The sequence below is a fragment of the Planococcus citri genome, chromosome 3 (genome assembly GCF_950023065.1).
Source record: "Planococcus citri chromosome 3, ihPlaCitr1.1, whole genome shotgun sequence".
Classification (NCBI taxonomy): domain Eukaryota; kingdom Metazoa; phylum Arthropoda; class Insecta; order Hemiptera; family Pseudococcidae; genus Planococcus; species Planococcus citri.
The window spans coordinates 27,692,875-27,719,708 of NC_088679.1; the positions used below are offsets into that span (position 1 = coordinate 27,692,875).

General features: G+C 35.7%; 2 protein-coding genes across 3 annotated transcripts in view; one reads left to right on the forward strand and one right to left on the reverse strand.

Annotated features, from left to right (window-relative positions):
• The window catches only part of LOC135838338 (cytoglobin-2-like), a 386,622-nt gene that overhangs the window by 104,794 nt on the left and 254,994 nt on the right, over positions 1-26,834 (forward strand). The gene's annotated exons all lie outside the window — the stretch shown is intronic.
• Inos (Inositol-3-phosphate synthase) lies at positions 13,911-23,286 on the reverse strand. 2 transcript variants are annotated; one of them, XM_065355000.1, is made up of 8 exons: positions 22,732-23,286; positions 17,905-18,077; positions 16,685-16,955; positions 15,650-15,907; positions 15,301-15,543; positions 15,085-15,193; positions 14,733-14,978; positions 13,911-14,554 (listed from the first exon to the last, which is right to left on the reverse strand). In XM_065355000.1, exons 1-8 carry the CDS (start codon positions 22,843-22,845, stop codon positions 14,187-14,189), a joined length of 1,782 nt encoding a protein of 593 aa, XP_065211072.1. In that variant the 5' UTR covers positions 22,846-23,286; the 3' UTR covers positions 13,911-14,186. The 2 variants fall into 2 exon arrangements, with proteins under 2 accessions (XP_065211072.1, XP_065211073.1); XM_065355001.1 differs by lacking the exons at positions 17,905-18,077; positions 22,732-23,286 and adding an exon at positions 17,343-17,484.

Genomic DNA, 26,834 nt, shown 5'->3' on the forward strand with positions numbered 1-26,834 from the left:
ATGTATGTACAAGGTATATTTTTACCAGCTGCTCCCATTCCACTCATTGATTTAATGGTGGAGGTGAATGGTAATTTGACATGAAGTAATCGAAGGGATTACTCCTTATCGGTGATTGTAACTTGCCTTCCCATAATATAATCTGTGTGATACACAGATGCAGTCCACTTTGATAAGTGGCACTAAGTGGCACTGTTACGTGGCAAAGGTGGGGATCAAGTCTCCATGTGCATGTTCTTGATGTAGATGGATTTTCTACTCATCTGTTACACAATTGCGAGTACATCGTCGTTGTTCGACTTTGTGGGTGGGTAATGGGTATGAATGCCATAGGAAACTACAAAGGATCATTGTATCAGACTTGAAGCCTCTCGACCTGTACTTTTCAGTAGACCTCCTGGCCAAGATAGAAGTAAAAGCTTTTGCCATGAATAATTTATGTGGGCAGCTTCCACAATGGAAAATAGAACTGCAGCTGGTCAAGTGTTAAAGATTTCTGCAGGCTTGGATACAATGTCTTGATAGACCGGTTGCTGCATTGCCTAAGCCAGTCGTTCAACTAGTTAATCTTTGTTCAATTCAAAATCCAGTGACAAAAATTATCTTACTTTTTGGTAGAAGCTGGGTCGTTTGCTAGTGTCTTCAAATATTCGAAATTTATTAGGTTATGAATTCAGGGCAATATCAGCTCATTTCCTCAGTTTCGAGAGAATATTCAATTCCAGGTTAACAGTGCTCAGGACTTCGATTTTCAGACAAATACAATCCGTATTATATCAAGTATTCGTGTGAATATTACTTTGAACCTTCGGGTTCGGGTAAATGTGCAGTAACCGACAATAATCTAAAGAAATTACAGAGGGGGACAGTTTGTTCCTTTTTTTCTATTTCATGGAGATGATTGAAAAAACTTGCCAATTCCCTGTGGAGCATTGACCTAATATTCCGTAGCAGATCACTGATTTTTTACTTTTGAACATGATTCAAACCAAGTCTGGAGTTTGGACTAAACATCAGTCTGCACAAAACGCATAAAACTTCGAAGAACTTCGATCTGTTATCCAACACAGTGTCCTATTTCAGTACACTCACTACTTTCAAATTTTACCTTTCTTGAATTTCCTTTGATACGTAGACGTACAATAACCCTTTCGAAGTTTTCGGAGTTTGAGTGAACCCAAATTGAAGATCTGGCGAGTTCATCATAACTTCATAAGGTATCATTCCAAAGTTACAAAACAGAAAAAAAATCATATCTAAAGAAAATTTTCACGTTGAAATAACGGAAGTTAGAAAAAAAGTTTTAGCCTATTTGCGACTTGAAAAATGTGCTATGGAATGGAAAAAAAAGTGTGTAAATTATGAAATAACTGTAACTAAAAATACTTTACAAACATGAAACTAATAAATTTTTAGGTGAAAAAAAAAAATGAAAACGCAAAAAAAATGCAATCCGTATTTCCTAAATAAGTTACTAATGTCCAGAGAGGAATTTTGCCTTATGAGTTGCGATAAACTCACCAGATCTTCAATTTGGGTTCTTTCAAACTAGTTATATGAGAACCTCGAAAGGGTTAATGACACTGACATTGCAAAATCAAGTAATGAATTTCCGATATAAGTCGATGAATGTTGGATCATTTTGGCCTTTGGGGGTAGTTCCGGGGTATATATTTGTGATATGATGAATTGATTAATGATGTGTCATGGCATTAGGAGGGTGGTTTTATTATGTGACTTCGTCAATCACGAATGAACATTTCATCGCTGAATATGATCGAATAAGTCTGTTCTTCTTCCTTGGCCTGCAGCATCATTGTAGTTTTTTGTATATTGTTTTCAGTGCTTAAGATTTTTCGTGGTCTGCAATAGTCGCAAATGGATGGGTATAATTTTTGCTGGTCCTTTCGCAAATGAAACGAAATTTTTAATTTTTTTGAAAATTGTTCGGGTACCTACCTACTGAAAAGATTGACTTTCGTCTATGTCGCGTTGATTCAAATCGGGCAGATAAGATATGATGGCAGTCGAGTTTGTTGTAACCTTTTCGACGAGTTTACGTATTGTCTCGCAAATCGCTTCGACTGTGACCTGTGTCTTATGGACGCCTTCTAAATATATTTTGTTCCAATACAATTGGGTTTGCTCTTTAATTATTTTATGAATGGGCAATTCAAGGCCCACTGCAATTAGAACCAGAGCTATCCACGATCAACATTTTAGAACATCGCCATTTTGTAAAATTTCAAGTGCTTATATCTCTGGCAAAAAAAGGTCTTCCGGTTTGTGCCAATTTGTCATGGTTTAATGATTACTTCTACTTACAATATTTTCACACATGCAAAATAAGCATTAAAAAAAATCAATGACCTATTTTGCAATGTTGGTTTAATTTTACGTGGAGTTGTCCTGTTTTTTGAATTTCTAAAAATTGAAAAATGAATTTCAGCACTTGAGATTTTGGTTGACGGTATATTCTGAGGGTATATTTCGACTTCCATGATGTTCCCTATCACCCTCAGGCAGTGACTCTCTTGTAATCTGACCGCTTCGGAATTCAATTCCGGTATTGAATTATGATTTAGGCCTGATTTTAAAGTTTTTTACTCCGTTTTATCAACTTCTAAGTATCAAAAAATTAGTTTCTTTTTGTACATAATATTCTGTTCTGAATTCAACCAATTGACCGTAATATTCATAAGAATAGAAAATTTATAGAATCAGCTTTGAAAAACCTAGAGGAAAATCGACTTTATCTCAAGCAAATATTAGACAGGTAGAGGAAGCTGGGTGATTTTTTCTCTTCTCGTTTCGTATTTCTTGGTTGGTAAAACTTCACCGTACTGGTCATACTTACGATAAGTTTAAACCTCGTGTACGTGTTCGCGTAGCATTTTCAGTTTTCAAAAAAGCATACTTCTTTGACAAGTCGAGCTCCTAATCTAGTACTCGTTTATCTGAAATCCGATCTGATTTACTGTATTGAAGAAAGGAAATACTCGCGACATCCACAGCTTCACGTTCATTAAGATCAAACAAAAGTAATTCTCATTAACAAATCATAAAGTCAGCTACCAAGTACCTACCAAAACGTAGGGAAAAGGAAAAAATACGCTGTTAATCTGTTATGTAATCGTATTACCAAAACGGTACGCAGCTAGAAAAGTAATGATGTGGAATAGGACACCGCCTTAATATTATAGTAAGATCAACTGTATCATCGAATGAATTTTTTTCTCTCGCTTTCTCGGCGAAATACGAACGTACAACGTGTAGACTTATACCTACTGCTATTTGCATAAGACGTAATAGCATTAATGGAGGCAACACTGAGAATAAAAATGCACGTCTTAAAGTAGTAGGTAGGTAGACGAAAAGCTTATTAAAGTTAGACAGCTGCGGCAAAGCTTTTGCGCGAAATAAAGCCCACATCAAAGTGAAATATCATAATGGAGCGGAAATCGAGTAAATCATAAAAGCTTACTACTTTACCTACTTCGTCCACATGGTAGGACGTACACGATGATAAATTTCTGGTCGACGTCGAGTTCGTAGAGCCTTTTACAAATATACGTAACTTTTTACCGTTTGTCCATTAAAAAGACGATGGCTTTTTTTACTATGAAAAAATAATTACCACGATGTGATTTTAACTAAGAGACGAGACATTTTAACGTCGTCGAGTCTACCTCGAGTGAATTATTTAAAGTTGCGAAATCACGGTGTAATTACCTGTGCTTTGATGTCGGACGAGCTTCGTGATATTTAACCTGAATTTTGTTCGAAAACTATAAGGCTGTGGCTATTACAGTCTGTTTAATAAATGGAGAGACACGGGATGATGAAGAGCACGAATGAAAATATTCGAGAAATTAATTTTTATTACTTTTAGGATGGCTGAAGGGATGAAAAGCGTTGAAAAATTTGGTGTGTAGTTCGTAGGTATGCAAAAATCATGCAAAAAAAAATCGAGAAAAAAAATTTTACTTACTTACTGATGAGTTTTCAATAATGTTACTTATAATTTCATTGATCATGAATTCAGGAATTTTGCTACAAATATCAGTTTTATTTTTTGAACCTGTAACCAAGTTGAAGTAAAACGTTTCCCTCGATTTGTACATAATATTTTCATTCATTTTCTGCCATAATTCTTTCATCAAAAGGGATGGATAACCTTCGAAAAAGAAAACTTGTGTCAACGTTTTCAACATATTGTGTGTACATAGTACATATGTAGGTATATGTACCGAATTCGTCGATAAGTTTTCATTTTTTTTACCTTTCCCTCCTTTATATTCCGGTTGATTCGAATACATTGTATTGTAGGCTTGTGCCTGAGAGTATTTTGACAATACGTCGAGTATGGTTTTATATACGTGTCAAATAACGAGACAAGCGAATGGATATATGAAATTGTAGAAATGTGTTATCGTCAGGCATGTGCTCGCTACATAATATCTTCTCGAAGAAAACATGCTTCTTTTTTTCACGGAGGATTTTCTATTAGAGAAGTGGTAATTTTTGTGAGGTTGGAAAATTTGATGGGGTAAGGTTTCAGGCAGTTGATCAGTTGGTTGGGAGAGTTGAAAAAGAAGTTGCGTTGTTTATATGGTATAATTATATGATTATTGAGCAACTAAGTCAGTTCATTTTACATGTATACGTGAAGTGGTATAAAACTTAGAGCTAAAACTATTGAAACATTTCCATAAAAACTAAAAAAATTGCTAAAATGGAAAAGTGAATAAAATTCAACGAAAAAATAAGCTTTTAAGCAATTTTGTAAAAGAAAAAAACAGTGGGTACTTCTGTTTGGCAAACTTTGAAACCAAAAGAGGACTTTTCAGCCAGACAAGGTAAGAAATCAATGCTTTTTGGACGTTTTGGCAAAAGGAGCGCAAATTTCTTCGCTATTTTGGTAAAAATTACACCATTTCACTATTTTGTCAAAAAACTAGAATTTAGACAAAAGAAAAAAAACATAACTTTTTTTCTATTCACCAAAAATTGATATCTTGTGACAATTATGACAGAAAATTGTCATTTTTGGACAACTTTGGCAAAAACATGATTTTTTGGCAATTTTTGCAAGACTTAGCCATTTTTGACAATTATTCCAAGAATGGTCACTTTTTGAATATTTTGCCAAAAATATACTTTTTGACTTTTACAAAAAAAACAACCTCATGAGCGAGTTTGTCATGAAAAAAATATTTTTGTTCGGCAATTTTGGAATGAACAGGACCGTTTGGCAATTTTGGCAAAGAATTAGCCATTTTTGACAGTTATTCAAAAAATGGCCATTCTTTGACAATTTTGCCAAACATAGACACTTTTTGACATTTTCCCCCACAATTGACACTTTTTGACTTTTTTGACAAAAAAAAAACAACCTCATATGATAAGCGAGTTTATCATGAAAAAAATATTTTTGTTTGGCAATTTTGGAACATGAAAAGAACTTTTAAAACAGATGAGGCGAAAATCAATTCTTTTTAGATGTTTGAGGGGAGGAGGGGGTACAAAAACATATGTACTTGAAACTTTCAAGAATGAGCGTATCTCTCTCTCCCCCCCCCCTCCAAGTGACTAAAAAGGATGTCAAGTTTTCTGTTTAAAAAACAGCCACTGTAAAAGTTTTACAATAAAAAACCTGTTATTTTTCAAAATTTCAAAAAAACTTACTTACTTTTTTTCACTTTACTTTTTTCCATTAACAATTGGTGGAAAGCTGTGAAATTATCTTCATTCTGAATTTTGAACGTCAATACTTGATTTTCGTTTTCAATAATCAGCTCGGAAATACATTTTTCGAGTTTGATTTTGACATTTCAAAGTGAAAAAGCACTTCCTTCTTCGGACTTGTTCATAATTTCAATAAATAATGTGAAATGTGAAAATCTAATAAAACATAATTCACTCATTACTAACATATAAAAGTTATTATTTTCGTGTCAGTGATTTCTGTGTTCTTTATCACGAAAAATTGAAGCGAAAATAATTATTGGAATGGAGGACAATATCGTTCATTTTTTTTTGAGAGTGATCATTCTGATCCTCTTCCTGCGAGTCGGGGAGAATAACAGCTCCCAAGTTGGAGTGAGTAAGTTTTCAAGTTCTCATAAAACCATCTTATTACTCTTCTCAAGCATTTACATAACGGTGATATAAAATATAAAAAACGTACCATATCCTTGATTTCGTATGATGATAATTTTTTTCTGGAATTAAATTCAATGTGAAAAGTTATCAATTCTTGAATGGTTACAATTTTTGACATTCTCTCACCTATGTTGAGTGCAAAGTAAAGCGGTATCTTTTTGAAAATTTCGGCTAGAAAAATAGTCTAAGAGATCCTTATGAAAACTGTCTCCCAGGGATTTGGATGGAAAGTTGACCCATGGACCACACCATTAAAATGTTAGCTACCAGTGTTGTGTTGAGCTTCCATAGTAAAATTTAGAATTCTCATTTTCAAAAACCCTTCCCCGACGCTCTGAGTATTTCCTACGGCGTTGTCGTGGGAAAATTTTGACCCACGCGCTTGACCGAGGGGTATGTTTTATTTTCCCTTTCAACTGAATTTTTCATAGTGTATTTTTCAAACATTATTCAAATTCTTCATTTTCGATAAAAATCGGAATAATTCTAGAAAGATGAAATATAAAAAAATTTAGTTGAATAAGAAAATGAAAGAAGTCCTTTGTATCAGCGCGTGGGTCAGAATTTTCCCACGACAACTCTGTGGGAAAAACCTGAGCGTCGGAGTAGCGATTTTTGAAAATTTTAAAATTCAAAATTCTACTGTGGGATGAGCTAAATTCAAAACTGGCAGCTAAAATCTAGTTGAATGGAAAAGTAAAAGGTGGTTATTGTTTGTTGTGGAAAATAATAAAGAAAAAGATGAAAATTGTTTAAACTCAAACTGAGACAATTTCTTGCTTTCGACTACAATCAAAATTGCAAATAAATAAATGAAAACGAATAAACAAAAAGTAAAAACCCTCTTGTAATCAGCGAACTCTTGCAATCAGCGAAACTAGTATTCGCTCTGGAATTGTTCATGTTCTTGACCTAGCATTAGAATGGTTGAGCCATCGTTGAGATTTCAGTGAAATTTTGCATCAGGTGCTCCACTTTGAAAAAAATTAATATCATAAAATTCGTTTGAAAAACTTTCAATTGATCAATTTTTCCCTCTTGAAGGAACGAAGCCAGGCAACTAACACAGAATGTATCTCAGTGCAGTAAAGAAGTATTTGTTTGTATTTTGTGTAAAAATTGAATAAAAATTATCATTAAAATTTGTTGGACCAACGCTCAAAATGTTATTTTTGACGTCGATTCTCGCTTATTTGTGACGAACGAGTTCCGAATCATCGTCGTACCCGCTGTTTTCCACATTTCTCTCATTCGCAGAGTAAAAAATTACAACACAGACCACCCAACTCGAACATTTTGCGAAAAAGCGGGAAATATTTTTCAAAATAAAGACATATTGTATACGCGGAGTGGTTTATTTATCTCGTAAAATAACAAACAACCGCGGCTAAAAGTATATTTTTATGTTTTGCCAGCGAGGTTGCGACCGCAGCCTGTAGGCTGTTTACCACAAAATAATGCGCTGCTAGTTTGTTGAGCTAATACATATTATGGGCACCGAAATCGCACGTGGTGCTGTACAGCGTACACGTCACCGAAACAAAGACGACAAAACGACCCCCATGAGAGCTGCTTTGTCTTCCATTAATCTGGTTTTTCACGAGATTGCACGTTTTTACCAAATTACCAATAAAAATATTGCTCCTATGGAGTGAGGGGGGTGAAGGGGGTGAAAAAAATTCGCGTGCAGTATGTATAAGTGCTACGTGTAACGTGATGACGATGCAGAGAAGCCTGGAGACTCGAATTGAAGAACTTGTTCGCTATATTGTTGGATGTTTGTATCGTCGAGAGACGATTATTCGTCATTTTCATTTGCACGACGACGACGACGACGACGACGACGACAACTACCTACATTTATGTGTATTATTCCATTATTTTAGTTGTATGTGTTGAACTTGAGGTATGCTAGACGACGACGTATACAAACATTTCGCAATACCGCTTAAGGTAACAATACGTACCAGTAGACAAAAGCACGAAGGGTTAAAGCAGATCCCAGGTCTTGATGCTTTTCACCTAGCCTAAGTAACTGATACTTCAATTTCATCTACCTATAAACGGATTACGTTTACTGTACTGTATAGCTATGGTAGGTACATATATGTGTAGTGTATAGGAACTGCCATCGTTGCGTTGTTTACCATCTGTTCGAAAGCATTAATGTCATATTTTCCATTTGCAACGACGATACATGTCACGTCACACACTGGGAAAAACCAAGTGGAAAAACCGATGTATGTGTTGAATGCGAGCGTGAAGTACAATTTGGAATTTTGCAGGTTGTATTTTCCATTTGGAAAGGCTGCGAGTCGAGCGCCTACCTTTATGTTTTCTCGCGAAATATGAAGACTGCTGCTATGTGGCGAGATTAACGATGTCTGCGTACGCGTTAAGATATTGCGTTGATTCCGAGGAGATGAGTTTTTCTCACATACGAGCTGGTTGGTAGAGTTGAAAGACATGTTGCAAAAATTGTTCGTACGATTATTGAGCTGCTAAGTCAGTTCATCAAGTATATCAATGGTACTTTCAAAGTGCCTCTAAAGAAACTTTCAAAAAATTTCCATAAAAACTGAAAGGGGGGGGATGAAATTTAAGGAAAAATGAGTTTTTAATCAATGTTGTAAATAATGGTTCTCTTGTTTGACAAACTTTGAATCAAAATATGACCTTTATAAGCAGGGAAGGCAAAAAATCAATGCTTTTTGCATGTTTTGATATAAAAAGCGCAAATTTCTTCGCAATTTTGGAAAAAATTACGACCATTTTCACTGTTTAATTGAAAAACTAGGAATTTACAGGGTGAATAACAGTCCTGCAGGTCCTGCTTTTTGGCGATGTGTCTTGCAGGTGTCCTGCAGTTGTTCTGCTTTTCAACAATTTCATCAAAAAGTCCTGCTATTTTTTTAATCATACTTTAAATAGGTATTCAATTTTATTTATTTCCTTTTTTAGTGGAATTTTGAAGACGTTTAGTTGTATTTCCTACCTGACTGATGGGAAAAAAATTGTAGAAATGGTCTTTAGCAGGTGGAAAAATGAAAAAATGTTGCGTCCTTTACTCTCTTTTCTCCGTTGGAAGTTATTTTTGAAGAACAGGAATGCATTTTTTTACGTGTAAAAACTTCAAGGTGTCTACGAAATCTCTTAACCCTTTCACGCCGACTGGGACAGCATATGTCCCGGGACACAAAAAATGCTTTCCTGGGACACATGGGTATGTTATGAACGCAGCAACTAGTCCCGGCAGTACTATAGCACCCAAGCTATCCATAACAATTTTTACTTCGTTCAAAAGGCAGCACTGGTTGAATATTTACGCGAAAATGTGATTTATCCAGCATATTTTTGAAAGTCCTAGAAATTTGTGTTTACTGATAATTTTTTTTTTCATACTTGTGATGGACGAATAAGGATTCAGTTCAAACCGTGGATCTTTTAGAAAAGTATTCACAAAACGAAGACGACATTTTCTAGCATTTTATTTGACAAAAACGAGAGAACATTTTATTTTACAATTCACAGCCATTTTACCAGATAACGTAATGCTATAAGCACAATAATACCGAATACGATCCCGCAAACGGATCTTGCTAAGACTACAACGATTGATTCAAAACAGAAGATGAGCTAATTCAACTCATTTGTTCAACACTTCCCCATGAATTAAGCTCATCTTAAAAAACACAAGTACAAATTTAAAACAAACAGCGAATGAATTAACTAATAACTACGACAACGCTAATAATATAAAAACCATAAAACAATCGAATACAAAACACCAGCGAATACATCGAATACATAAGGATAAGGTATCACAGTAAAAAGTAAACACAATAGATAAAATGCATCAGTAAAAACACAAGTACATACGCAATAAATCACAGTTAAAACAATAGATACAATAAAATACATGATCAATTTAAAATTAACACCTACGCATCCGATTGAAACACTTCGACATCGATGAAATACAATAGAAAACAACAGAAAAATTAAAACTAACAAGAACAATGGTACAACGCATACGACAACGACACCTACGACACCGACATCCGCAATCCGCAATCCGCAATCCGCAATCCGCACATCCGACAAACGCCACGAGTCTACGAATACATCCGATAAATCAACCATCGATAAATACATCATTACACATCCGAATACGGCGAATACAAAAGGAAAAAGCTCCATAACCATAATAATACAACTCTGACTTCTTCGATGAATTTATGAGTTTTACAGGAAGCGAGATGCGTTTTACAGATGCAGAAACACAGCAACTGGATCGTAACTTTCTCATCAAGCCGTATGGTTCAGTCTCCTCCAACACATGACGAACAGGATTTCTTCCTGTCACTGAGACGATACTTTCCACCGCTTTCCTTTTATTATCTGGAGAGACATTGTCATCCTCGACTGTTTCTTCAACCTTAGCCGCACGTAGAGGCATTTTCATTCGACACCGCCATTCCAGAGAAACTCCTCCCTCAAAAATCATATGGGATCCGATCACACCAAACTGCGGAGACATAACTACGGCAAAGTAACACAATACAACGATCAGACGACGAATTACACCGATATGAGACCAACCAACGACTACCACGACAAGCCACAACGAAATTCCAGCATATAAATCTTCGCAAACGGAAACAGCAACACGTGTTTCATCTGAATACGGCGAATATGGACGGATACCTTTACCTCGTAACACTATCTTCGATACTTTTCTTAGAGCCGACGCGATGCTACCATGATGGACGAATAAGGATTCAGTTCAAACCGTGGATCTTTTAGAAAAGTATTCACAAAACGAAGACGACATTTTCTAGCATTTTATTTGACAAAAACGAGAGAACATTTTATTTTACAATTCACAGCCATTTTACCAGATAACGTAATGCTATAAGCACAATAATACCGAATACGATCCCGCAAACGGATCTTGCTAAGACTACAACGATTGATTCAAAACAGAAGATGAGCTAATTCAACTCATTTGTTCAACAACTTGCTGATATCCGTTGAAAGCGGGTATTTTTTTTCAAAAACTAGACATATTGAGGTACATTTTAGTGAAAAAATTTTGGAATTTGAGTCAAAACTCAGTGAGGAATGTGTATACGAAAAAGTGAGTGAATTTTCATCGACATTTTTTCATGTTTTTGGTTGTTTTTTTCAACTCTTTTTCAACTTTGACGATGTTTGCTTTCACCTAGGGCCAGGAAATGATCCTCCCCTCACGGATGAGCAAATCCATAAGTATTTGGATGAGATCGATGATGACAGTTTCTCAGAATACGAATCTAATGACGATTATATTCCAAGTGGAAATGAGGAATCGGACTTGGAAGCTGATAACGTTCAATCAGGTACTGTAAAATCGTGAATACGTTTATATTATTTTTATTACACTACTTCGATTCGATAATTAATAAATAGTGGGTTCATTGATAGATTTTGAAATTGAAAATAGCAATGACAACGAGTCTGAAGTTGTTGATAAGACTCAGCAAAGTATCAATGATAACAGTAAAAATGCATTAGTTATGGAATCGAAGTAGTGTAATAATATAAACGTATTCACGATTTTACAGTACCTGATTGAACGTTATTAGCTTCCAAGTCATATCCTGATCAGATTCGTATTCTGAGAAACTGTCATCATCGATCTCATCCAAATATACTTATGGATTTGCTCATCCATGAGCGGACGATCATCTACCAATGATTTTTGACTGAAAAAGTAATTTTTGTGATTTTTTGTATTTAAAAAAAAAAATTCTACTAATACCAATGTTTTTTGACTGAAAATGCTTCAATTCTTTACGATTAACTTATCACTTTTCAGCTGTGTCCCGAATGTCCCAGGGTCTCCCCAATACTGCCTGGGACATATGCTGTCCCAAGATGAGGATTCCACCTTGCCGGCTGGGACATACGCTGTCCCGGCCCCAAATTTCAAACTTGGGGGTGGGGGTATGAAGCCATTAAAATATATGTTCTTTGGAAAGGTACAAGGAACACATTTAGCAAAAAAAATCGGAGATTTTGTGGTAAATTAAAAGTCGGCGTGAAAGGGTTAGTCGCTATAGTTGCGAGAAAAAGGTCTAAATTTTCACCAGAAATTGCCAAAAATTGCTGGTGAAAACGGCGCGATGAAGCAAAAAGCATAATAATCGATCAATCTTTTAGCTTGATTTAGTTTTTTTGTAGAATGTTTTTTTTTTCGTCCTACAAGTATGAACGTACGTATTATTATGAAGAATTAGAGAAATTCAAGCAAGTCGCAAAAACTCTCTTGCAATCAGCGACTAGCTGATGGCTTGTTTTTGCATTTACTTATACTGAATATTTTTTTTGCTGTGAACAGCTTACATAAAAATGGTTCGAATTACAAAAAAAAAACCTCCACAGTCACATGATGAATTACACGTTAAAAAAGTGATCAACAGTTTTAATGAATTTTAAAATTATTGCTTCTTTTTAATTTTTTACTAATATATTTGACCAAAAATGTATTTCAAGACGAGTGCTGTTTGCATAAAAAACATCAGAAATGATCAAGATAATGTAGGTACATAGTACATTTTTTGTTTATTTTAGCAAGTTTGAAAAAAATAATTTTTAAAAATTTTTTCACTGGATAAATTACCAAATTTTTAACCGAATCAAGACCACGAATACATTGTAAGTTATTAGCAAATGACATGTAGAATAACTACAGTGAGTGTGTTGAAAAAGCAAAAATCAAAAAAATAACGCCCATTTTTGCATAAAAATTGGTTTTTAAATTTAAAAATGGTAATTTTCTCAAAACTTTTCGGACCAAATGGTACTAGAATTTTACCATCGACAGATGGAGAACTCCATGTAGCATAAGTATGTAATATAAATTTCAGATTCATCCGTGCAACAGTCTTTTTATTTGCTTTGTAATTGCCCCAGTTTACCTTACTTTTCAAATGGTAAATTTTCAAAAGCTCTCATCCTCGCTTCGCTCGTGTAAATTTGTAAACGTTCCCTTCTCTTTTTTTTAAATTTAATTTTCAAAGCTCAAAAACAGAAAAAAATATAAAAAGTTCGAATTTATGATTTTGGATTACCAATTCTGAATTGGAATGTTTTTTTTTTTTTATTATTGAATTAAATTACTGAAGTTTTCAATTTTTTCATATTTCTTGAGAGGAAGTACTTCAATTCATACATTTTTCATGCCAGATGAGAACTGTTAAAAGTTGGTCGTTTCAGAACTTCTTAAAAAAAAAAAAAAAATGCAAACTATCGGAAAACCTGATTTTTTTATCGAAAGAATTGTGGTGTTGGGAGGAGGGGGAGCTGATTTAAAAAGTCGCGAAAAAGCACGCTTTGACCACCTCCCCCTCCCTTCCCATAAAAATTTAGAATGTCTAAAGACATTTTAAAGAACGAATAATCAACGTGTACAATATTGACACCTCTCTCCCCATCACCTCAAGTCTAAAGTGTTTGAAAAATGTCTTGCCAAATGTCCCGGCCAAAGTCCTGATTTTTCATTCAAAAATTTTGTTAGACATCTTGATTTCGACAAAAAAGCATCACCTACAACTTGTCGTCAACTCGCAAAGAATAATATGACATGACACCCTCTGACAATTTTGACAAAAAACAGGTATTTTTCGACAATTTTGACAAAATCAGGATTTTTTAGGTAATCTTGACAAAACATGACTAAGTATTTGACAATAAATTACAAATTTTGATAACGCATTATATTTGTAGTAACGTACATTTGTCAAAATTTCTGTTACAAATAAGCTCCGCTCACAGGTGGTCGACAAAAAGTAATATAAATGTACGAGGACTACGAGGTATACACGAGTAGTTACCTGCGAAATAAAAGACGTAATTTACCCTGGCAAAAGATGAAAAATGAAAATTAAAAAAATGGGAAGAGCGAAAAAAAGCCTCCGTGCCGCATCCGTCCTACTTGATGATGAAATAACACCGAGTTTCTTTGGTGATTACGAATTTTAATTTGATACCAGAACCGGTTCAACAATTTTAGCAGACGAATCGGCTTGAACAGCTTCGATACTCGGCTGCTGCTGCAACTGATTCTCCACTGCTGCTGGTGGGGCTGGCGCTGATGCTGGCGCTGATACTGGCGCTGATGCTGGCGCTGGTGCTGGAGTTGGTGCTGGTGCTGGTACTGATGGGAGATTATTCGTATTTTGAGTCTGCTTGTCAGACGTGGCCGCAGTGGCATTCCCATGGAACAGTTCTTTAGGTAGTTTGTGCTCCAACGTCATGTTGTTATCGGGTGGCAGTCCCAAGCACGCTTTCAAAATATTATCGATGCACGCCCTCTGCTTAAAAAGCGAATTCACTATCGGCGCGCCTGCAAAAAAAAATTGAAACATGAAAACCAAAAATCGCTAAGTGAATGCTAGGTGAATACCTTTACCTGCAGGTACGATAAAAATAGACTGATGAAATTTTTTGAGTTTGAAAAATTGCTCGTAAATTAGTACGATTAGATGGGTAGGTAAAAATGTCAGAATTTAGCTCGAGCTTACCTTTTGGCACCAGCGGAGCTTTCAGTAAGTACGATAAAAACGAAAGCACAACGTTCAATTGGACTGGATCTTTTTGATCAGGGGTGAAAAATTGAATTCGCGTACATATTTCAGCCAGTATGACCAGATCCAAGATTATCGGCGAAGCTAATAAAGAATCTTCGCAAGTATTATGAATGCAAATTGTATTATTTCCTCCCAAACAGATTTCCGAAATGTATTCGTCTAGAGCTCTTTTGGAATCGCCTGAAAAAACATATTTAAGCGAAAAGCACGCGTATGGTATAGGTCAGTAACTAGTACGAGTGCTGGTAGGTACATTAGGGCTATAGCTACAGAAATCGCATCTTACGGACGTAAGGAACGTATTTAATGACTACGCAGTGGTCGGGTTTCTCGTTTGGCTGGTACAGTATTGAATTTGAAGCGACCATATCATCGACTACATTGCTTTTTGAGATCTGCAACAGTAGCATAATAATTATATGCGGGTACGGGATAATTGAAGTGATAACTCCGCAGTATAAGAGCAAGTCGAAAAAATCGAATACTAGGTGCACTACCTGACCTCTTTGGATTTAAATTGTTGCGGAGCAGACAAATTTCTGCCATCGTTATTGCCCAAATGATTATAACTGACTATGGAAACTGGTTTAATTCCGGCCGATACTAGAAAATCAACGAGCACTGATTTCAATTTCGTTTGTCCGGATTTAAAATCATCGCCTGCGATGAACGCTTTGTGTTTTTCTGCCAGTTCAATGCATCCCGGTACGAAGGTATTTTGCGGCGATCCGTTGACGTAAATGCACTATAAGCAGCTAGGTACATATTAGCAATGATAAGGTATGGAGGTATGGTATGTAATATGTACGAGTATGTATTACTCAATGAGCACGTTTAGGTGAAATTCTCACATTTTCCAAGATCGAGGCAACTGCGAACAAGGTGGATGGCGAAATTTCTGCGAAGTTTTCATCGATGGCTTTCAGCAAGTTTTCGGCGGTGTCGTTTTTACCGACGTGAATTTCGCTGAATCTTTCGGTATTGGCGGTCCACATGATGACCACTTTGTCCAGATTATGTTTTGCTTTGAAATCGCGCATATCTTTTCGCAGAATTTCCAGAGCTTCTTTCTTACTCGACGTTTTGATGACGTTGTCCGCTCTTTCGGCCTAAAATACGAGTACGTGCATATTATTACGAAATAGGTGCACGTCTTAATCTTATTTCAGGGTGTCCATTCTCTGAAAAATCGGTAAAAGTCAGGAAATTTCGAAATTTTCACGCAAAATCCCTGGAATTTTGAAAAAATGTGACACTGAATGAAGCCTTTCTCAAGTTGTAAGAGTTTCTTGCATAATGAAATTTTTTTTTAATTAAAAAAGTGTTATTAATCAAAGTTTAGTTGTTTTTTATATTCGAAGAAGTAGTTATCCAGTTTGAAGAGAAACGTATGAAAAAGTTACCCCCCTCCCCCGGACAACTTCTTGGAAAAAATTGTCGGAAAACGTGGAAAAGTCAGGGAAAATGACTTGCCAAAAATAATGGACACCCTGTGGCCTGTAGTTGCTCATCTCAGTACCTCTAACTACGCGTAAATACATAAATTAGCTGCATGTATAGCTAGCTACCTATCTGTGCGTTTAAAATTGGGTACACCCTGTGAAACTGCGGGGTACAGGATGCCCAGAAATATCGAGCACCCCCAAGAAAGTTTTTCATTAAAAATATAGGTTGGCAACGTGAAATAGATGCATATGATTGGTGGAATGTTATCTCTCCAGTCCAACAACCAATCATGTGCTATCATTATTATCATTCACTGTGACCAACCAAAGTATTTTAGTAGAAAACTTTTTTAGGGGTGCTCGATATTTCTGGGCACCCTGTAGGTAGGTAGGTAGGTATTTAGGCAGGTAGGCAATGGTAGAGCGAAGGCGTACACTTACCTGATTGGCTGCGATAAAATCTGGCCAATAAATAGAAGGTTTCGGTTTCATATCTTTCATCAGCGGGATTAATTGTTGCTGTAAATTATAGTCCAAAACTGCAGCACGTTGCATAGCAGTGGCCAAATCAGCAGACGATATGTCCCAGCCGTCGACGATTATGTCGTTAGGATTCACCATGGGAAACAGGGATGATAGCGGGAAATAGAAATCTTTACCTTGCTCATCCATACCTAGCTTAATGGTCGAACATTGCGTGATAGATCCGAACCTAAACCACCAATCAACAACAGTTCATAAATATAGCTATTTATACAGACAGGCATGATGTGTAGGTTATTAATAGGTAGCCACTTTGTACACGTTGACTGACTCTCATCGGTTAATGAGTCGCCTTGGAATTGGCATTAATAGGTACTAGGTAGTAAGTCTAAGCTGGAAGACGCGGCCGGGGTGAAATTGCCATTTAAAAAAATTAAAAATCTATCTTACGCCTCATCGTCGTCGATGGCTAAAAAACAAACGTCCACCTCGGCTGCGATTTCCCTTCGCATTGTACGTAGGTATTCGTACAACGAGCTATATCTCTCTATGTACAATGTATAACGTAGGTAAAATCTACATTCTACGTTGATATTCTACGACACGCGCTAATTACTTGTTTATTGTTTTGTCGTCAAAGCCCTGCAGCAACAACGACTACAATTAGCCGCAGCCGTGAGCCGTGAGTGCGGGTACGAATGTGCGCAAAGACAGATGGTCGTAGCAGGACCACCAGAAAAAAGAAAGAAAATACACGTACTTAGGTATTTACAGCAGATGTACCTATGTATAGGTACTAGGTAGGTTGATACAGCGTGCACTGTAATATGGAGCAGCGAGCACCCTCGAAAAAAAATGTTGTCTCAAGTATCTGAGTTGGTTGGGTCACACTCACAGTGCAGAGCAGAAGTAAAAGTAATGGTGGGATGAGAAAACACGATTAGTTGTTGGATTGGGCCTGGGCCTGATGTGATAATATTCCACCTCGATCATCGCATGCATCGCTGTGTGTTTTCAACAAAAAGTTTTTTTTTTCGGAGTGCTCGATGGTACCTAGACCCACGAGTATTACCGAGCACGCTGTATATGCGTAGGTTGAGTGTAGACCGTCGCTACGTTTGAAAAATACCAAATACAAAATGCAAATACGAGTATGGATACTCAAATATGAAACGTACCAGTTGGCAGTTTTGAGTCCAGTTTTCGTCGGCCACGATAAATTCAGTTTGTTGGCTAGTAGGGCAGCGGTGACGGTGGTACCATTATTACCACCCCATCCGACCATCATCACACCAAGCTTCGGTACTTTGATTTCGGTTTTAATCGTTAGCGCAATTTCTCTGGGAATTACCTGAAACACGTACGCTCGCGAATCTTAATTTTACTCGTAGGTGCACATTTCGCAATTACCTAAATTCGCATTGGACATCGCCTTGTAGCTAAGGGTACATAGTATAGGGTGTACCTTATTGTGCGAAGTTGTAATTTTTCACCTCCCTCACCCCTCCCCCCTCATCCATCAGTTGACTGTTTTTCCGTTGAAAAAAAAATCAAAAGTTCGATTTATGAAAATTTTTCATTTGTGCGTCAGAATTTTTCTTATAGATCCCCTTTTCGAGAGAAAATTTTCCTCGGACTTTCAAACCATATTGGCCCACTAGTAAAGCAGGGTGTCCACAGGTCTGGAAAACCTGGAAAACCTGGAAAAGTCAGGGAATTTGGTCGGTCTGGAAAAGTCAGGGAAAAGTCAGGGAATTTCGTAATTTTCACGCAAAATCCCTGGAATTTTGAAAAAACGATCAATTGAAAATTCTGAATAAGGACCTGTGATGAAAGAAAAACACTGTTTTTCACTTCTCGAAACGCAAATTTTCAAAAGCTTTTGCCCTCGCTTCGCTCGGGCTTCTTTTCTTTTTCAAAGACAACATGAAAATTTCTAGATTATAAAAATCAAGTTTTTATGCCAAAAAATGAATAACTCCTCACAAAAAAAAAAACATCGTTCTTAAGCATCTCGAAATACATACAAATTTACAAGAGCTTTCGCCCTCGTTTGGGCCTGTTCTGTTTTATTTTTCAAAATCAACTTCCTTCAAAAAAAAAAACATAATTCAAATATTCTAAAATTTTAAAAGCCAAAAAAAAGCTACTCGTCCTCACTAAAAAAACCAATCATAATTCAAATACTTATTCTAAAATTTTAGAAGCCAAAAAAAGCTACTCGTCCTCACATTAAAAAACCTCGTTTTTATGACTCTCGAAACTGAAATTCTCAGAAGCTTCCGCCCTCGCTTCGCTCAAGCCTGTTCTATTTTCTTTTTCAAGAGTAAACTTCCTTCAAAAAAACATCCATTCCAATATTAAAATTTAAAAAACCAAAAAATAAACACTCTTCGCATTAAAAAAAAACTCGTTTTCAGGCATCTTGAAATGAAATTTTCGAAAGTTCTCGCCCTCGCTTCGCTCGGGCCAATTTGTCTCTCATTTTGAATTGAACAAATTTCACATTTTGAGGTCTTTAAAAATCAAAAAAAAAAAAAAAAAAATTTCTTAAGTTATATGAATGCATAGGTATTTTATCAATTGGCCAAACTTGATGCATGTTTTATTTATTTTTAATTAGAAAAGTTAATAATCAAAGTTGAGCTGTTTTTTATATCCGAAGAAGTATCCAGTTCGAAGAGAAGCTTATGAAAAAATTACCCCCCCCCCCCCATTTTTTTAAAGAAATTAAATAACGGGGTGAGCATAGAAAATAGAGAAAAAATGGTCTGGAAAAATGGAAAAATTGGTCTGGAAAACCTGGAAAAGTCAGGGAAAATCATTTCCAGAAATGAGTGGACACCCTGTAAAGAGCCCTTCAAAGCTGAAAAAAAACAACAAAATGAGAATAAATCAAAATCAGGGAAAATTTCTTGAAAATATCTCATTTCCACATTATAATTGTTCTACATAACCCCCTTTTCAAGAGAAAACCTTTATTGAACCTCCAAATGGCATTGGTCTCAGTGAAAATTCTGATTGAAAGATACCGGACGTGAAAAATGGAGAAAAATGGAATATCCGATTTTCTAAACATGAAAATTATAAAAATCATTGCTAAAAATGGAAAAAAATCCTCCATCTTTCGTATTTGAAAAAATTTTACTCTCGAAAATTCTGTTTCTTCCCTCTCGCCTTATGTATTTTTAATGCGTGCATATGAATATGAAGAGTGATATTCCAAAACTCGCTTTGTCCATTTTTATCAAAGTTGGGTTTTCAGTGGTACCTCGTAGATGAAGTATTAACTCACATTCCTACATCATCAACCTACCAAAATGAGGTGTTGAACTCACCTAAATAGCCAATTCACTAAAAATTTAAAAAAAAATAATGTTCCAAAACGCGCTTTGTCCATTTTTATTGAAATTTTTTTCAGCAGTATTTAGTGGATGAAGTGTATACCTTAGGGTGACCCTTAAAATGCAAAAGTAAATATTTTTTCGGTCTGACCCCCTAAATTTTTTAATTATGTCATAAAATTCTCGAATACAAAATTTTAGCCCATTTGGAGGTCATTAACCCGTGCCGACTTGGCCTAGAATGTTTAAATGGGATTTAACATAGGTTTTTAAGTGAAAATTGCATTCAAATTCCTCTTAGGCGCCTAAAAAATAATTCCGAGGGTTTTTTCAAAGAAAATGCTACAAAAGCATGTCAAAGACCATATAAAACAATAACAGGTTCATGGGGACCCCCTACCCTTCCTTCCCACCCTGGAAATATTGAATTTTCCCCTATATTTCCAGGGTGGGAAGGAAGGGTAGGGGGGTCCCCATGAACCTGTTATTGTTTTATATGGTCTTTGACATGCTTTTGTAGCATTTTCTTGTAAAAAACCCTCAGAATTATTTTTTAGGCGCCTAAGAGGAATTTAAATGCAATTTTCACTTAAAAACCTATGTTAAATCCCATTTAAACATCTAGTCCAATTCGGCACGGGTTAATGACCTCCAAATGGGCTAAAATTTTGTATTCGAGAATTTTATGATATAATTAAAAAATTTAGGGGGTCAGACCGAAAAAATATTTACTTTTGCATTTTAAGGGTCACCCTAGTATACCTACACTCCTACATCATAAATCCACTCAAATAAAGTGCTAAACTCACCTAATAAGCCAATTTACCCGTTTAAAGGGAAACTGTTTTTCCTCTCTCCTGAAAAGTTGTGAAAATGGACAAAGCGAGTTTTGGAATATCACTCTTCATATGCGAAATTGTAATAAATTGAATAATAATGTATACCGATTGTTTTATATAATCATTGAATTGATTTCAAAAACAAATAGGTATATAGGTACTTGTATGTGAAAAATTGCAAAGTCCAAAAAAAGAACGAATGAAAAATTGATGGTGGGGCGGGGGGGGGGTGTTGTTGAAATATTTTGGAAGGTAGTGATTTTTTTTTTGAAAATTGATGAAAAGGTAGTGATTTTCGGTCAACAAATTTCTGTAGCAACCGTGGTTTCTACATAGATAATTCTTTTTTGAGATTTCCTCAATCCCTCAAACAATCTTGCACACCTACATACTCTCTAAATTTAAAGCAGTCACGACATTTTGCCTTTTTAAAGCAGTAGTTTTTTTTACTGCAAAACAGTGAAAAAAACTACTGCTTTAAAAAGGCAAAATGTCGTGACTGCTAAGCAGTGAAATTGACTGTTTCAAATTTAGAGAGTAGAGACCCTTCTGAAGTTTGAAAATTTTTTTAAAAAATGGAGTCATGTCTCCTCTATGAAGAAAGTTTCAAGTCATCAATATGTTTTTTGCTTTGAACCTGAAAATGAAATCTCATTGATAAGGATTTTTTAAACGGATTTTTCCAAGTCTTCAAAAGTCTTACCTAACATTACAAGATGCCAGAATGTCAATAAGTCATGTGTGATTTGACATCATTTTATTATAAACTCTTGAAAGTCATCACTTGAGATCTAAACGTGAATTCACTTCAATTTACTCCGAGTCAAAATGTCGAAAATTGTTCATTACAAGTTTTTAAAAGCCTGCCATGATATCGTGATTTCATCGAAATTTTTTCCAAGATCGAAACGTGTGACGTACTTAATTAGGAATTCGTCAAACTTTTTCCAAGCTTTCAAAGGGATAGTGGTACATAAATTGAAAACATGAAATATGTTGTGCTTTTCTGACGACGATCGACCTAATCCAAGGATTAAAATTTATTGAAAAAAAAGACGAGAATATTGTTTCTATTTTTTTATTTTTTGAGGAAGATGACTCACTTTTTTATCATGGGGAGAGGTCGAAAGTATTATTGACAGTGTTTTTTTTAAATGAAAATGGACCAAATCTAAGGATTAGAAAGTAGTAATTTTTTCGAATTTCTATTATATGTGACGCGGCATACGAAAAGGTTACCCCAAGCAAAAAAATCAAAAAAGTAGTTTTCGATAAAAATGCGTTTTAAGTGTTCTACTGTCAATTTTACATGAAATTAGCAAATGAAAAAAAAATCCATTTTTTGGTCTGGGTAACCTTTTCGTATTCCGCGTCACATATTTTGAGAACTGGGTGTGGGGAGGGGGGAGTTGCTTCCTAGCACGACTTGTTTGGAGAAATTTTTCTCATACGAGTAAAAGCCGACAACTTTAGGGCGTTGAAAAATATTTTTTCCACAAATAAGTAAGTACATACATATAAATAAACAACTCTCCCCTCTAATCCACTAGTTAGTCATTGAATGGAAAAAGGAAACTGAAATTGGTATATAAGTTGAGTTTATCCAAGTAGGGACTTGATTGAGGTGTTCGAATTATTTCACAATTTCTAAAATTTTGTCTGATGCTTCGATTTTTTTATATTTTGTAAAATGGGGGGCTCACCGGTACCACTTATTTTTCACCGAGAGGGCTTAAAATTTCATAACGTGATTTTCTCATCCGAGGTAAGTATATGTACGTAGTTGTAGATAGGTGTATAGTAAGTAAAAAGCGTGGCTTACTAGTAGTTGGTCATTTTCTTTTTTAACATCCGTGATGAAATACTTGTAATTGGAAACGATGTACCCGTCCGTGTATTCGACATTCGGACTGACGACTTTAAGCGTTGACGCCATTTACAGCGACAGTAGTCGGAGAATGAAAATTTTAAAATAGGCGCGTAAAAAACGACACGTCGTGGATGTAAGATCCGGTGGATTCTGCACACTGCACAGCACAAGGAAAAAGACCGGTACGGTAGGTCTAGGTAGCACGTGTATGCGCGTTAAAAAATCAATCAATCGGACGATAGAAAAGCAGGAGCGCGATCGCGATATTCCAAAGATAGGTAGATATGTACTTGGCTAATACGAGTACGAGTATAAATTTCTGCGGCGAAAACGTCGCTCGCAAAGAAAAAGGCCAACGAATAGAGAACAGAACGACTGACCACCGACAACGAACCAAGTGCTAATGAATATCACGATCGCGTCTACCAGATTTACGAGTGCATTCTTACTTCGCATAGACCACGACCCTAACCACGTTTTTACAGCTATAAATTCGATGACGTGTGACAGGCGACGGCCACCGGTGCTCGTCTTCAGCGACCATCATCATCATCATCGAGTCGTATGTATAACCGCTGGCAGACGCAAATGCCAAAGCGAAGGCGAAAGGGAAGGTCCGCGAGTCGCGCGGCAACTGCGACGTTTTTAAATTTAAAATAGAATATTTTACATTGCGAATCTGTGGCCGTCTGTCTGTCCATCGTCCAAACTACACAAAACTAATGAACTTGTCCTTTGAGCATCCGCCGAAAAATTTTCCATCAAGCGTTTCTGTTTTGAACATTTCTGATCTTTTTTTTTGTAGAAAATTTATGTTTCACAAAAAAGTCCTAAGCGTATTTGAGAATGTTCAAAATTGAAGGAGTTATTCTCATTTGAAAAAGAGAAGAAGAATATGACTTGCAATTTTGAAGATAACCGATATTATTGCAGAGGACCTTTTTGGAGGAAATTGAATTTCCTACACGATCGCTATGGTTATCTCACCTTTATGGTATCTTCCGAATTGTAGGAGATGTTCTAGCTTAGAAAGAGAAGAACAAAATATAATTTTTATCATCATTCTTACAGCGTGAAATTACGTATTAATCGTCGTGTACCAACACGTGAAATTCCGCGCTTGCCGCTTACAACGTTATTGAATTCGTTCCAAATGATTTCACGACACGAGCACCCGCACGCCGCACCAGTCGATTAAAAATGTTTCTATCATATCACCTAATTTGCCAAAATAGAAAAAAAATTTCCACTCATCCGCCACACAATGTTGTATCCCCGTAACCGTGCCGAGTAATCTACTGCAGACACCGGACCTCGGACCTCGGACCCCGGATCGCACTCTACCACCATGTTGCACCATATCGCGAAATGCAATTATACGTATATAGGTCGTACGTATTCTAGGGACCCCTGACTACGCTCCCGCAGAACATTCATCCTTGGCAGTTGACATTTAAATAAATTTCCAACAAATAATTTGTAATTTTTACATCGTAGCGAATACTTTGTTGCTGCTACCTATAAAAAGAACTGCTGTGCATATGCATGTGGGTTCCATGCATATGCATCTTCGCATTTTGGTGCGAAAACTACGTAAAAGTAGATACCGCCGACCACGAACTGAAATTTCAAGACTGAATCAACTTTTAGGGTTCTGCTGAGCAAATGGAAATTTTTGTAAATTCGTATTTTTGAGTGACTTTCAAACTTTGAAAATATTTCATGTTCAAAAATTGCGCGAGAATTACGCATAAATTTTGAAAGTTATCATCTCTGTAATATTTTATAGGGAATATTTTGAAATGCGGGCGTACCAAACGTTGGCCATTTTTTGCACATTCTTGAAAATTGAGTAATATTATGACAACCCATCTAACAGGTAGTGAAAAAGTAATGGTTTTAAAAGTGGGCTGTGAAAGTAGTGGAAAAGACGTAGTGAACTTGATCGAAAATGTAGTGAAAAAATTATAATATTTAAACGCGCAACAAAAACTTTTAAATCATTGAAAAAAAGTTTATTTTTCGACAAAAATTATTAAGAAACTAGGTTCCCCTGTTGAGGAAACAAATTGAAGGATACGTTTCCAAAACGCACTAAGTCCAAAAAAATATTGATAAGAAATTCATGGTACTTAGTACAATTTGGAAACGAAGAAATAACCCAAATTGGCTGATTTTTTGATATGTTGTAGCCAAGACCCTTGGGCACAACATATCAAAAAATCATCCATTTTGGGCCGCAACTTCATGCTAGATAGCCTTGCAACTTCAGAATCTTTGAAAATGGACTTAGTGCGTTTTGGAAACGTACCTATGCTTCAATTGCTTAAAAGGGTGTAATAGGGTATCCTGCTCAATTGATCACAAAAATGTCGAGCTTTCAAAGAAAAATCATGTTGGAAAATGAAAGTTTTGAAAAATCTCAAATCCTTCATTTTCAAAAAAACAAATGAATATAAATTGGAAATTTTTTCAAGAATAATTAAACAACACGAGTAAAAAAAACATTAACCAAAATCACTTTTTAAAAATATTTTAGAAGAATAATTAGGTAATAAAGAGAAAAGTCGCAATAACGATAGTAAAAAAGGTCGTCTGGCAGGTCACAAGTTGAGCAAAAAGAAATGCCTTTGACCAAAAAATTGAAAAAATTAAAAAAAATCCTCTCTTTTCGGTCTAAAATTTTTTTTTTCATTTTTTCGTCCAAGGCATTTCTTTCACCAAGTTTTCATTTTTGCCCAACTTGGGAACTGCCAGACGACCTTTTTTACCATCGTTATTACAATTCTTTTTCTTATTGCATAATTTTTTACCAAAATTTTCAAAAAGTGCTTTTGACTTACGTCTTACTCATGTTGTTGAATAAATTTTGAAAAAAATTTCCAATTTGTATGTACTTATTTGTTTTGTTGGAAATTAAAGAATTTGAGCTTTTTCAAAACTTTCATTTTCCAAAATGATTTCACTTTGAAAGCTTAACTTTTTTGTGATTTGGTCAATTGGGCAGGGCATCCTATTACACTCTTCAAAGCAATTGGTTTTACCAATGTGGAAACCTATAGAACCTCCAAAGATTTAATTCAAGTTCCAAGGAGTCGAGTTTACTCGACGTTTTCGATATTTTTAAAGAATTAATTAATGAATGCATGCAATGTGCAGTGACTAATTTCCTGCACGTTCAGATTCGATGTAATATTTTGCTAGGTTGACCAATGACCATGTTAATGTCCTTCAGCCAAAGGTGGGATGTTGGACCTTTCTTTTCAGAATGAGTGATAAAGTCATTCTCAATTGTGTACATATTTCTTGAAAATGCACATTTTCCATTATATTTGCGAAGGTTAAAATCTAGACCGCTAAGAAAGAATTTTTGATCAAGTCAATGTCATAGAAATCTTGTCGGAAATCGGTCCGAAATATGACACAAAATTTGACGTAGCGGTTAAATATAATAATATTTTTGTTGAATTTTGGCCGCGGCTGCAATATCATTTATGTTTCTTCAATTTCTTTCTCAGTATAAACTGAGCGTTTAATAAAAATGGAGATGTGCTGTACTGTGTTCCATGATTATCCAGGGGGCAAAATTCTGTCAGCGAAAGCCTTTGTCAAACGAGTTAAACCAAAAAAAAAAAAAAAGATTTTCATTTATTTATTTTTAAATTTTTAAATTCATTTTGTCGCACTACCAGGGGGGAGTAGCTGCAACCAACTCCTGACCAAGTTTCAGCTGTTGGTTTCTTACCAAAATAGATAAGAGCTTTGTTGCGCAATTCTAAAAACACTTCTATTTTCGAAGTATTCCTTGAAAGAGGGTAATTCAAGAAGAGACCCATATTATGCTTTTCGAGAAAATTTGTTGAAATTGAGCTTTCTTCGTTCAGTAGCGGTTAAATCTGATAATATTTTTGATGTTACTTCACCGGTAACATAAATAGCATACTTTCATACTTAAATGCTGAACTGTGATCATCTTATTTTGAAGTTTCAACAACTTCATCATTATCGTTCGGAAGAGCGGGTTTTGGGAACGTGTTTTCGTTTCCTAGTTCGTT

Coding starts and splice junctions, on each gene's coding strand:
- Inos (XM_065355000.1), bottom strand. CDS start 22,845: ATGGCGTCAACGCTTAAAGTCGTCAGTCCGAATGTCGAATACACGGAC. Junction 16,956..17,904: donor GGACTCAAAACTGCCAACTG/GTACGTTTCATA, acceptor TTGGTGGTTTAG/GTTCGGATCTATCACGCAAT. Junction 14,555..14,732: donor AGCTCCGCTGGTGCCAAAAG/GTAAGCTCGAGC, acceptor TTTTTTTTGCAG/GCGCGCCGATAGTGAATTCG.